The following is a 14,370-nucleotide window of genomic DNA, read 5'->3' as shown; positions in this document are numbered from 1 at the left end:
GCTTTTTCCCCTGCTGTGACTCCTCCATCACGATAACCGGGAGTGAGTCAGTGGAGCCAGTCTGTTACTTGTGCCATGTGTTCACCTCATGTCCAACCCGCTGACCTTTGAACGTATGTAATTGCATGAAAGGTGTCCACACAATATAGCACTCCTGCCACCTCTATAACTGCCGTACTTACATAGACACACACTCCCACAGCCCTGCAAAGCCTTGGAAAATGAATTTGCCTGATGATGGAGAGGGTGCATTATCTGGTGGTACAGTAAAGTGTGTGTGGCCCGAGCAGACTGGCTGTCTCTCGTCCTCAGAATAGGAGCGGCAGTCTCTTGGGTCCTGGTAGGAGAATAGGCTGAAGCTGCAGTCTAATTCATCACAGCTCCACAGGAAACAAGCAATCGTGGGGAGGCTTCAAAAAAAAAAAAAGAGAGAGAAAAAAGGAAACCAGTGCAAAAGACACAACAGCTCTCACTGGACCTGGATAATTCCCCTGGTCACTGCGGCAGTAGACCTTACTGTCAGTCTCCTCATAACTTAAATGCTTGGAAACTTGGAAAGGTATAAGGAGAGGATGAAGGCAGTCCCATTTGGATATGTGGAAGATTTTACTACAAGTTTTCAGCATGTGATATACAGACGTATTTATTGTTGTATTAGCATAAATTTCAGCACACATTATGTGTATACTGGATGTGATCGTTCACCCTATCTGGACCACCTCTCACAGGGGGGTTCTTTACTGAGGCACCAGATTGTAGGGATATGGCATGCTGGAGGGTTTCCGTGACAACCCAGGCTTTCTGTCCAATCAGAGCGAGGTTTTCCAGATTGAGAGGTGGTCCTCGGGGGAGCAGTACTTCAACGAGCTTGGATGCTTTGCCACGGAGCAGCCGTTTTAGAGAGACCATCACACAGTGAGACTCTGCTCAAAATGGGTACTTTGACGTTCACGGCATAATTGGAAACACTTTCTAAAGGAGTGTCCTTTTAAAATGCATTGAATGAGGGAGGACAGGGAGCATCCAATTTCAATTCCACTCATGAACCGTCGTGCATCTGCCTTTCAGGCGTGTGCCATACATGTTATGACCCCCCCATTCGTCAAACTGCCAACTGTTGTTATTTCGTCTCTTTTATGGTGTATAAAAGTAAAGAGCCGTATTTGTGTTTTTTTTCTACCTGTTCATTCAAGCAAATCTCCATCTGTAATCCCCTCCTATCTAGTCCAGATCTTTTTTTTCTTGCCCTCCCTCTCCGAAGTTGCATAGTGGTTTCATCATCTTGAGCAGTGGGAGCCAGCAGGGTATCGCACAAACACTACAGACAGGCTCATTTTTCACAGGTTGACTTCCCAGCCTTCCTGCAGGATGTGTCACGACAAATGGCAGATATGTGACAGACTCGCATCAGAGCCGTGTCCTTGCATTAGAGACGAAATGCAGTATAGCTTCAGGTCACGAGCTTTGTGTGCGTGTGTTTATCTGCTTGTGGGTGTGTGTGTGTGTGTGTGTGCATGTCTTTACTCTTTGTGCTCCACGGGGAAGCATATCTTTGTGTACACTAATAATCTGTATAGCCACACAGATGGAATTCTCCTGATCCAATAACAGTGAAATCTTCTTTTCCCCGCAGGCCTCAGTTCTCCACCAGCCTCCGGCGTGCCCAGCATTGTCACACCCATTGTCAACGGATTCACTGGCATCCCTCATCAGCCCAACGGACATCCTGCCGTGGAGACCGTGTACACCAATGGCCTGCCACCCTACTCCACCCAGAGCCCCAGCGCCGCTGACACTCTCCAGCAAGCCTTCACTGGAGTACAGCAATACACAGGTGAGAGACATGAAGGCTGTGTTTACTGCGGCCCCGTTCGTACCCGGTATTTACATCCATCGTCATTGATCCCATCGTAGGCAGACGGCCTTAAATAGGGCTTTTATGCAGCTCCTGTGACCACTATGATCAGGCGTGATACCTCCGCCCGTTATTCAAGTACACACTGATGTCACGGCTGTTTACGAGAGAAAAAACATGAGGGCACAGAAAATGTGTGTGTGTGTGAGAGAGAGAGGAAAAAAGAGAAAGTAATCAAAGCTCTAATCATATAATGCTGTAAGTTTTAACCATAATAACAAACTGCCACGGATTAGACATCAGCTGAGGAGGCGGTCTGTACTGCGCCCTGAGGACAGATTGTGCTCATGCATGCACAGAAATGTGATCACATGCCTTCTCAAACCACCTCTAAATAGGGCCAGATATTGAACTTAAGTACTTTTGTGATATTGACCCAACTTCAGGCTGTGTATCGAACTTCCTCTCTTACTCCTAATACCAAAAATATGTTGTCATTTGATATCAAATTTTGGTACCTAAGGAATCTCATTAGCGTCAGTGATGCCAGTAAGCGTGCAGACAGAAAGGAAGACTATGCTTAACACGTGTCTGTGTTGTGTTTTTGCGAGGTTGGCGCTTGTTTAATGAGTGATGGTATGTTGACAAGTGCACAGAATGAATATTAGTGAGAAAGTTGCTCCGCAGTTTGACTGCAAGAAGACGATCAGGCCACCTAAAGGTTTTTCCATAATATGCAATATAACTTTTTGTCAAGGATTTAATAAAATTGGTATAAAAAACACATTTCAGGAATTGGTATTGCATTCCAGATATCAATATCATATAACTTTTTTATATGGTATGGATTTTTTTGAATCAATATCAGTCCTGCTTGTGAATGTGTTCTCTGTGATTGGATCTGAGGACGCATTCAGGACAGATTCAGACTTCAGACCTGTGAGCCAATCACTCAGGACACATATATATAATATCAGGTTCTTTATTACATTTCCACCTTAAATGCTAAATAAGCAGACACAATTACTGCATGAGTGTGAGGCAGAATGTATTCAGATAATGTAGGACACCGCCTTAGAACATAACATCACAAAGACTTTGATTACATGTAATACGGGTGTGATCGACCTTAAGCATCCTTGACACCATTCCACTTTCTTTCTCTTTTTTTTACACCCCACTGCTCTTTTTATTCTTCCTCCCCCCATTCTCTCTCTCTCTCTCTCTCTCTACCTCGCTGCAGCGATCTACCCAGCCACCACACTGACTCCCATTGGCCAGACGCTGCCCCAACCACCCCAGGTCATCCAGCAACAGCAGCAGAGAGAAGGTGAGGGTGAGAGAACATTATTACTTTTACACTTTATACATCTCATCCTGTGTAATGGATATATAAAGAAGACGAGCACGAGAGGCCAATATTGCTTTTACACCAACCGCAACCTCATCTTGTGCAACACATACATAAAGAACGCATGTGTGTGAGAGAAGACTATTACCTCAACGCCACACACATCTCATTCTCTCTAATAGATAAATAAAATGCTATGGCTGAGAGAACAGTAGTATCGAATGTAGCTCACATCTCATCCTAGGTAATAAAGCATGAGGACTAAATAATAACTGTACATTATACTGTGTATACACAGGATACATATATAGATAGAAATTATTGTTCATCATCCACAACGATCCACATGCTTTTGTCCGTGCTTCAATAATCATATTCTTATTATCAGAACATGATGTGAGCTATATATGAATTATACATGAATATGTGGTTTGCAACATGACTGAAGGTCTTACATAAAGCAGTCAACAGTTTAAATTCTTTACATCTTATACATACATAGAAGAAGACAGGTAAACTTGGGGGGATGGGACAAAAAATACATATGTATGACCTTTATTTATATTTGGGAAATCATTGAGGTGTGATCGTCATTTACAGTCATGTTAAGTAAAAGACAAATAAAAGCATTAGAAACATAGGCAAACAAAGACATTAAAACATGTTAAATGAAATGTATTAATTAGAAACATTTGAATCAAAGCAGTTAGCTCGATCTGATGTAAAATATGACATTAGAACCTAAAAACATAAAAAGTCAAAATGTAATGTATAAGTATGTATAACATGATAATTATATAAATGTAATTATATTATTGTTAAAAGGTTTATTCTTTATGCAACTCATAGTTTACACTTACACTAAGAGCCGATGATCAGATAAATGTCGTCCATATTCACATTTATTTAGAGAAGCTGGCTAAATGTAAAGAATGTAAAATGGAGAATATAAATGTAGAGTCAGTGTCCATGCAGTATCAGTAAATCAGTGCAGAAACTTTTCCATTTATTCTTGTGTGTTTAGAAACAGAAATATTTTATTACTGATAATGTCACAGACATCTCAGGAAATCTATTTTCGCTATATCTTAATTTAATCAACGAGAGAGGCTGCACAGATGAAAATACCAAACACCAGCTTCACAGATGTTTGCCCCCCTCCTCCCCTCCCCTCCCCTCCCCTCCCCTCCCCTCCCCTCCCTCTCTGTCACTTTCTGTCTGTATCCAGGTCCAGAGGGCTGTAACCTGTTCATCTACCACCTGCCACAGGAGTTTGGAGACAATGAACTCATGCAGATGTTTTTGCCCTTTGGCACCGTCATCTCCTCTAAGGTCTTCATGGACCGGGCGACCAACCAGAGCAAGTGTTTCGGTGTGTTCTCCTCTGCCTTTCAAACTGACTTCTTTACGTTTATTTTACTCACTCCTTCTTATACGAACAGCTCTGAAATGTTGAAGATATACTTTAAAACGGGTCTTATAGACATGTATGTAGGCTATTTTTTTACAGATTTGGGTACACAGTAATGTGCAAAACAAATCTTTTGATTTTTCTTGTGCGAGTGAGTGTGTGTGTGTGTGTGTGTGTGTGTGTTTTCACTCACTCATCTTCTTCCGCTTTATCCTCCACATGAGGGTCACAGGGGTCGCTGGTGCCAATCCCAGCTGACGTCGTGAGAAAGGCGTGAGAAAGTATATATATATATATATATATATATATATATATGTATGTGTGTGAGTGTGTCTGTGTGTGCCCTGACAGACTGACCCGAATTAGCATCTTGATGACAGTCGTGCTTTGGTATTAGCACCGTTGGAAGAAAAAAAAAAAATGTGCTGAGTACATCGTCGCCAAACTCGCCATGATGCAGTCAATCACAGAGCGTGTCCTTGTTTCAGTTTGGCAGCCGTGTGACCTGGAAACCTTGAGTTGCTGTATCAGCATCAACATTACCGTTCCGTAACCCCAATATCTGTCAATACCCTCACTGCTGAGGCTGATTTACACACCGCCACACCCCCCTGTCCCATTTAGCTCTGTCAGTCAGCACACACACACACACACACATACCGAGAAGCTCCAGGGCTTATAAAAACTTTGAGGAGGCGGGCCAGGGATGTCCGGGGGAAAGGAAGGCAAAGGACAATTATGGATCAGCATTTGTTTTCACTTCAGGGAAATGTAGAATCCTGGGAAAAATTGATCGCAGGTCCTGACTCCCTGGGGCGACTTAATAACATATAAATTCATGAAAGAAGAGCTATTTGCAGTATTGACTTATACACTATGCATTTACAACATAATGTTAGGCCTGGGGAAGGAGGGAGAACACTGGTGTAATTAATCTAGAGAAGAGAACGGGGGATAAACTTAGATTGATGGTGTGAAACAGAGTAGGAAACACAGAGGAAGAGAGAAAGCACACTTCTAACCTGTGATAGAACTGAGCTCTGGGCTTAGAACTTTAAGCCCGCTTCACCTCTTCATCTCATTTCCACTCCTCAGCTCCAGTGTGTTAACGCGATGCTGGGTCAGGAGGTCGCCTCTTTTTCTTTGCTGCTAAACTTTCTCTCGACTTCCTCCAAACCGCCCTTGCCTTCACCCTAATGGGCCGAGTTGAATCCAAGCAGGCCGGCAGACGTCTCCCCCAGGTGGCTGTGTGTGGTCATGTTTTTTCATGGGGCATCGACTATTCCTAATGACACCACAGACACGGGGGAGTGCATCGAGTGGAGACACACTCCACTGTAGTTTCTGGTCACTGGATTGTCAAGGCTTTATTTTTACACACGAGGGAAACAGAATGTCCGGCATCAGTGTGAGGAGGTGACAAACTGCTCTGAGGATTTTTGTGTGTGTCTGCGACAAACTTGTGTCCTTGGGAAGTGTTTGTGTTCCTGCTTTGTTTGAAGGCATTTTGTCCATTTACATTATCCACCTTCATTTATTTTGCAGTATTTTTGGGCTTTCTGTGGATTTTAAAAAGCTTCACAGACAGGGACATTATTAAATTTAATAGGATGCCCTAGTTACTCTCCTGCTTATTATGAACTGGAACTCCATGATGTTATTCAGATCTGTATTTGTTCTTTGAAGCAGAGAATTGGTGAAATGTGATCATACAAGTTAGTAAAATTCTGAAGTGTTTCATTTTATGAAGTTTAAACATTAAGTAAAGTTGTCTTTGAACGCCCTTTAAAAGCACACAATAAATAAAACATATTATTATTTATTATTAAATAGCTATCACTGACATATGTTTACTTCCCTTATTGTATTTATTCATTAAAATACTGTCTATGTAAAGAGAGGTGGTGGTTTGTTAGACTGTGCTTTATTCAGCACTGTCACCACTGTCATACCTAAAAATGTGGATGTGTTTTCTTCTGCCTCTGCCTCTCACAGAACAATCACAGAACACTGTTACGTTACATATTTCCCAGACAAAAACTGTCAACTAGGAGACGATGTTTGGACAGCGATGTCTTTAGACAGTAACCTCCGTGCACTTAGGTTGTATTTAAAGTCTGTTATTTCACTTAATGAGAGGTTGTGCGGCAACATTTGACATGTGGAGGTCCAATTGTAACGCACCTGGTTTACACGGTGGACCAAACTGAAGTGAAACAGACAGACACTTTCACAGTGTTCCGTCTCACGACACTGAGGAGTTTACTAACCCGTCTCAACAGCACCATCTACTTTCATTCAGGGGTTCGACAGCCCGTGATGATAAAGCATATATTTGTCCCTGTCAGCCATTTGAGTCATTGTGCAATAAATATCATGTGCAAATATTAATTTATCACCCATTTGGACTTCTATAATTACCTAACTCTCATTAAAGTTAATGAATATGCATTTTCCGCCCCCCCCACAGGCTTCGTGAGCTTCGACAACCCTGCTAGTGCACAGGCAGCTATTCAAGCCATGAATGGCTTTCAGATTGGGATGAAGAGGTTGAAAGTGCAGCTAAAGAGACCGAAGGATGCCAGCCGCCCTTACTGACACAGCCTACCTTCAGTATTCATTGAAGCAGCACAGGTGAGCACATGACGCCTGCTTCAGGATTTCGATCCTTCATTTAGTTTCTGCAGAGGCTTAAGATTTAACTCATGTTTGAAAGATCGGTTCATCGATGTTTTGTGAGCTGTGTTTTTTTAAGTTTTCTCCCAGCCACACGGTTGATGTAGTAGTTAGCACTCCTGGGTTCACAACCCAGTCTGAACAAGGTCCTTTCTGCACGGAGTTTGCATGTTCTCCCCGTGTGTTCTCCCACAGTCCAAAGACATGCAGATTTGGGGATAAGGCACATTGGACACTGTAAATTGGCCGTAGGTGAGAGAGTGGATGGTTGTTTGTCTCTATGTGGCCCTGTGATGGACTGGTGACCTGTCCAAGGTCTACCCTGCCGTTCAGCCTATGTCAGCTGGGATTGGCACAAGAAAGACTCATGTGGAGGATAAAGCAGTAGAAGATGGATGTTTCCTCCTGTGTGACTGCTGGTTTATTGTGTTTGTTTGTCTGTCTGTCAGCAGGATTGCACAGAAAGTACTGAATCAGTTTGCATCAAACTCAGATGATTATCTCGGGAAGAACTTTTGGTGTGGTTACAGTTTAACAGACGGCTCCAAGATTTTTGGTTTGCGTCACTTTCCTATCTGATTGTGTGACATAATATTTATTTTTAACATTTTCATCAGTTTCTCAGGAAATAATGTCTGGGTCCTGATGTAAAAACAACGACAGTGAGAAAATAAATAAATAAATAAATAAATAAAACATTTTTTTTTTTTCCCAGTAATGACTGGAGTCTGATGTAAGAGAGAAAAAACTGGAGCATCCAGGATATTTGTTGTCACTTTCCTGTCTAATTGTGTGACGTTGTATCTATTAACATTTTCATAAATCTCATAAAAACCAGAACCTTATCTAATGAACAGATACTGTCAATACTAGTGAATGTAAAGCTAAAACCCTCTTTACATGACATATAAAGACACTATATACATGTTAATATTATACGCAGCACAGCAGGCATATTAACGATGGCAAAATGTGTCATCGCCATGATTGACAAAGACTGATTGGTTTGCCAGTGTGGGTTAGCTCTCTCCAGACCATTACACTGATATAATAGAGCCACACTGAACTGCCCAAAGTTTAAAGAAATGGATCTGGGAAATGACAGTTTAATGAGCAGTGAGATCTGAAATTGCCTTTTTCTTCTTTTGCAGGTTTTAGAGGACACGTGAAGATGTCTCTGAGGAGTTAAACTTTTTTTTCTTTGAAAGCAACATATGTTTTAAAAAAAAAAAATCAACACATAAGGAATTTTTGAAGACATATCAGCATTTACTTATGAAGATATAGATTACGTAAGAAGAAGAAGATGCGAAGGAGGAGGAGGAGGAGGAGGAGGAGACGCTTCACCCAGGGACTCAACAGTAACAGATGGCACAGTGCAAGGAAGACAAAAAGAAAAAAAACAAATGAAAAAGATGTAATGACACTGAACAACAGAACTTTTTTTCTTGTTGAGACTTGAATTGTTAATTAAGCAACAAACTAACAAACAAAAAAGCAGCAACAACAAATAGATTTCTATATACATATTATATACACATATATATAAGGAAAGAGGCGCTTGTGGCTTTTACTGTACTGGACAAATGAGGGTTAAAACTTGAAGATCAAGAAAAACAGTGGAAAGAAGAAGCTATTCTGCACATCCACTGACAGACTTTATTTCTCTGTCCCTCTTTCTCTTATTCTCTCATCGTCTCTCTCAGCAAAAGCAGAACTATGACTCTTGGAGGTCGCCGAGGTTTCCATTAGCAACAGTAGAACTGCAAATCTTTCACCCCTAAGGGACCAAAGGACCAAACATTTTTATTGTTCTGAACAGTAATATATAGTATTAATGATACTAATACTACAAACTACTACTAATAATATTAAAAACTTAACTTAAGAAGAAATATAGCTTCAGGTTGAAAAAAAAAAAAAGACGAAATGGGGAATCGGTTTCTTTTTCCTTTTACATTTAAAGCTACTGGGTTTGAGAATATTAAATCAAAATATTAAAAAAAAACATAAAAAATAAAGCTATACTATTTTAGTGGCGTAGAATATGTGGGTTAGAAATTGTTGCGGCATGTTCAGATATGTTCTTTTTGCCACTCATCGTTCCATCTGCATCACAGTATTTCATCTCGGACGTTTGATCTGTCGCCGTTGTCGTGCTGGAAGACGGACGGGAAAGAAAGAGTTGCGTTGTCGTGCCAAATGTGACGCAATACAGCATCGCAGTGTAAACAGTGTCACAGCGTGCTATGCTGTCTCCTCTGCTCCCCTCTGCACGCTGCAATCCCATAATTGAAACAAGAGTCATTCCGTGTCATGATTAAAATCTTGATATCACAGATAATCTGACCATAAACCACTGTGGTAAAAGTGCCACCCGGCTGAGCTGAATACGCAGCAGTAAAACAGCACAGCATCTGTAACTGCTTAATAAAATATACAAATGAGTCTGACAGCAAGTTGTTAAAATTTCCATCGGCGTGTCACAGTGGTCGCTGCCAGGTCGTGCCCTCTCCTGCTGCCAAGCTTCTCCAGCTGCTCTCAGCAGGCTCCCCTCCTCTTTCTCCTCCTCCTCCTCCTCCTCCTCCTCCTCTCCCTCCCCTCATCCCCAAGTGCCAACATATCTCCCTTAATAGGGACCATCAGTTCACGGGGGCCTCAGAGCTAACCCACAGCATAATTAGGATAATGATAATATTGATCAGATGGGGTGCAGCACCGCAGGGCAAGAGATGCACAATCAATTACACATTGGCATTTTGAATGAATTGACTGAGTGACAGAGTTCATTCTTCTCTCTCACTCTCTCTCATTCTCACTAGCTCCTATACTCTCAGCGGGGGCATTCATTTGCACCCCGTGTGACAGGGTGAAGACGCTTAACGCTGCAGTGTGTAACTTTTAAATATTAACGAGTTTCGCGTAGATTCGAACCAGTAGCAAGAGGAGTTCACACAATGCTGATTAAGCCTATGAGCTCCACATCACTCTATATTTATCAGTGCCACGGCGGTTGGATCTTGTGTTGCCTGGCAACATTCCCGCGCTGCACACAGGAAATGGTTTGTTTTGACGTGAAGCGAGAAGGAGGCAACGGCGACATTACAAAAGTGAATTCTCCTCCTAAAAATCCTGGTTATTCGGCAGTTTGATGGGATAAACTCCCCCGCTCTGCAGGTGTATACACACAAATGCTCCCTCAGTCAGGTCTGATAGTATTGCTTGACAGAGGCATTTAAGGTTTCGCACTGCAGCTTTAAATCTATATCATTATCACAATTAAAGTGAAATGTTGAGAGTTGAACCAGGCTGAGAACAGAATCTGTCTGCATTGTTTACAGTAGATGGTACAAGTTCTTCCGCGAAGAGCAGCTGTTTTCTTTTTTTCTCTCTCCTAAAGGTTGTAATAGCACAGTAAGAGCTTGTACATGGTGAGGAACAGCCTGGCATTACCCGCCTTAGGAGGTCAAATTAAGAGCAAAATGATCCATCAATTAGACAGCTGCAGGGCTGTAAGTGTAGCCGCTACAGCTGCTGCTGCTTCAACAAGACGACAGCTTACCATTAGCGCCGATCACACGTGGCTCCTATACAGCGCGGTCACGACCCATCGCACCGTATCAGACATGATTAATTAACTAAACCTGTGTCACATTGAAGCGACGCTGTCACGAGGAGACACAAGACGTCCGAGATGAAATCTGTTGTTTTTTTTATCAGGTTGTTGAATTGCCCGATTGGCCTTTTTCATTTCAATCCACACTTGAGTTCACGTTCACTCTTTTCCTTTGAAAAGATGTTTTCCATCCACATTGTTCATCATGCAGTCCGTTTGCTCTGTGAAGCAGCTTGTCCCTCAGGACTCATCATCGCCCCCCCAAACTTGAGTTGCATCAGTGCTTCAGTCGTCTAATCACAGCGCTGTCTCTGTGTCCCCCGTCCACACAAAGTTGAGTTTCCAGGACACGTGGCTGCAGATGTGATCACACAATGACTGTGCAGGTCCCGATGATGTGTCCCCTCATTTATTTCCAGCGTGACACGGACATGGGTATAAATACAGAGGGTAGGTTTCACCCACGTATATTGAAATGTTGTGAGAAGAAAGTTCGTGGAAATGCCTTTTGTCATTATGAATTGCCAAATTATGCAAGCATATCCACTGATTATCAGACCTTATATGTGTGCCAGATTCCTTGAAACTCTAAGATAACTTACTCATGGGTTCATTTTCAGGAAACGTCCTTTAGCTGAATGAAATATTTGAGTTTGGGGATGTATTACAAAGGTGTAGGGAGGGGGTCGTTTGAGGTATAATAACAATAATAATAATAATGATAATGATAGGTTTATTGAGTGAAAAGGGGAGATTTCACAGTGAGTTACATTCACTCTCTGCTGCTTTAGAAAACTGTGATACATTCACTTACCAACCCACCTCAAATATTTCTTATGGGATTTCTAGTGGAGATTTTTCTTTTTTTTTTTTTAATTATTAACAGCAAATTAAATTTGGCCTTCACAACAGCTTGGGTAATGCAAATTAAAGATGTCAGCTGTGGTCGAAATCTAATGAGTTTGAAAAGATGTCGAATTAATTTCAATCTGCCAAGAAAAAAAAAAAATAGCAAAGTTCCGTGGACGGAAACAGTTTCCGACCTGATTGAGTTTGCAGCTGAGTGTGTTTCAAGGAGCAGCTCATACATAACACACTGTACATACTGTATCTGCTGCAGGACGACAACAAACTAATGAAATTGTTGAATTAGAGTTAGATTCTTTTTGTATTCCAACAACTAAAGAAAAAGGAAGGAATTCATCAAGACATTGTTTTCACTTTTGCTTCCATTTTTATTTATTTTTTTATTTAATTGTCGTCATCCTACCACGGTGCCCTTTCAGTCTCTGAGCATGCTCAATGGGGGGTTAAAGATTATGACTATGGTACTACTTGTATTAACGATATGGTTCTGTATATGGTTTGAATGCTAAGGACGGTAGCTTATTATAAATATGAAATCTGTATATTATGGAAAATCAGCACAGGACCTTTCTTTGGGTTAATATGGGGAAGATTTTGAAATGGAGGGGTGGGCGGGGGTGGGGGTGTGTCGGGGGGGGGGGTGGCGGTCGCATTATAAAGATGTTAATGTTCTGGTTTCTCAGCACAAACAAACAAACAAACAACACATAAACAGCAGTAATGAGTCTGTGGAGTGGACTTCACTGACACACAGGGCGCCAAAAGAGAAATCTCAGTACTATTCTTTGAACTTGGCAGAGAAAATGCTGTTTACAGGTTGTATTGTTTCCCTTTCTCTATATTTATTTATTCATTTATTTATTTATTTATTTTTAAAGGAGAGCTCCACCTGTTTTTTTGTGGCGGCGTCAGTACAGCATGGATTCACTGACAGGGAAAAGCAGTATCTTTATAAAAAAAAAATATGAAGAAAAAAAAAGTCAAAAATATTATTTTGAAAAAAATAACTATGTGTTCTGTATTAGCCTGAGAAACCAAACTCCCCCCCACCCATGTTAAAATTTCTTAATACTTGCTGCTTAGATTACTTAATATTAATCATTAATGATTTCATAATTTTATATTTAATTATCAGCTCAAGTGTGTAACTTGATGTTTATTTATTTATTTATTTATTTATTTATATACTTATTTTATTTATTTGTTCATTCATTTTACTTTTTCTGTTATGGTTATGGTAAGATAAAGATATGTATCAAAAATGAAATGCTTATTGGGGCTTTTCTCTCTTTCTCTCCTTTTTTCCAATTTTACAATAAAAAAATCAAACTGGATGTTTTTTTTTGTTTGTTTGTTTGTTTGTTTGTTTCTACTGATGCCAAACAAGATGTTGAACCACAGGCCAAAGAGATGTTGGAGGTGAAACGTCAGCCATGAGGGGGCGACACCACTGTTTTTTTTGTTTTTTTTTAATGTAAATCTATTAGAAAATTGCCCTGACTCTCACTTGATTTATAACATCAGTAAACATTTTCCTGGTCTCAATCACTAGTTTCAGGTCTTATTCAGTACAGCATGATGTCCATTTTTGTAAATGATGGTCTCGTTTAGAACACAAATGACAATAAAGTATAGGGCATGCTTCAGGGTATGGCTATGATGTCATTAACAGCTAATATCACATAATGGTGATCTGCCTGTCCAGCTGCACCTTCCCATCTAAATATGATCTATTCTGGATTAATAAAAAAAAGGGGACAGGAATCTGATGTCACGGTTGGTTTCCGTTTGCCTTTTAAAGAATGATTGGGTACATATTCATTCCGAATGTGGTCCAATTTTTTTTACGCAAGTCTCCTTTAAAATGATATTGAACTTCTGGATGCATCATTTAGTGGAAAATGTAATGATTCCATCCATTAAAAGAAGGATAGTGTTTCTAATGTAGGGATTCACCGTGTGAGCAGGTCACATGACGGTCAAAAAAAGAACACCCACATTGTTCTAATTCAGGCAGCACAACAGCCAGTCATAGAGCCAGTGTTTCATTTGTCTGTGTGCTACTGTACAAACAATTCTTTTTTAAGGTGATAATAAATGAATGAAAACTTAATTTCTGCTGATTTATACACCAAAATTAAGATAGTGGTGCCTCACCACGGGAAGCTTCTTGGTTGGAATCCTGGTTTGGCCTGTGTCTGTGTGGAGTTTGTGTGTCCTTGTTGTGTTTGTGTGGGTTTTCACTGGGCGTCCCAGCTTCCTCCCACAAACAGATTGGGGTTAGGATGAATGGAGGCTCCAAATTGCCCTTGTCAGTGTGGATTATTGTTTGTCTCTTTATGTTGTCCTTGTGACCAGGCCAGGATGGATCCTGTATCTCTCCCAGTGTCAGCTCTTTAAACTCTTTAAAGATAAGCAATATGAACGGTGTATAGATGGAAACATTGTGGAACGGAAAAACAACCAACGTCGTTTTTTTGAGACACAAAGACGATACATAGAAAAGACCTTGCACACTCTAAAGTAATGACGTATTGACCTTCAGGCCTTCAAACAATTATAACATTGGTACTGACTTATAATGTAGGTCAGTG

General features: G+C 40.9%; 1 protein-coding gene across 8 annotated transcripts in view; it reads left to right on the top strand.

Annotated features, from left to right (window-relative positions):
- The window catches only part of celf5a (cugbp, Elav-like family member 5a), a 179,306-nt gene extending 166,931 nt beyond the window's left edge, over positions 1 to 12,375 (top strand). For 5 of the 8 annotated variants that reach the window (XM_058638529.1, XM_058638525.1, XM_058638527.1 and 2 more), the window contains exons 8-12: positions 1,634 to 1,834; positions 3,099 to 3,191; positions 4,435 to 4,578; positions 7,088 to 7,251; positions 8,445 to 12,375. In XM_058638529.1, the coding sequence (XP_058494512.1) occupies positions 1,634 to 1,834; positions 3,099 to 3,191; positions 4,435 to 4,578; positions 7,088 to 7,215 (566 nt within the window). In that variant the 3' untranslated portion in view covers positions 7,216 to 7,251; positions 8,445 to 12,375. The remainder of the gene's footprint in view (positions 1 to 1,633; positions 1,835 to 3,098; positions 3,192 to 4,434; positions 4,579 to 7,087; positions 7,252 to 8,444) is intronic. The other 3 variants (XM_058638531.1, XM_058638530.1, XM_058638526.1) reach the window with 1 other exon arrangement.
- Positions 12,376 to 14,370: the final 1,995 nt, after the last annotated feature.

Source organism: Solea solea, chromosome 9 (genome assembly GCF_958295425.1).
Source record: "Solea solea chromosome 9, fSolSol10.1, whole genome shotgun sequence".
Classification (NCBI taxonomy): Eukaryota; Metazoa; Chordata; class Actinopteri; order Pleuronectiformes; family Soleidae; genus Solea; species Solea solea.
Note: the sequence above shows the minus strand (reverse complement) of the source record. Positions and strands in the feature narration are given on the sequence as shown.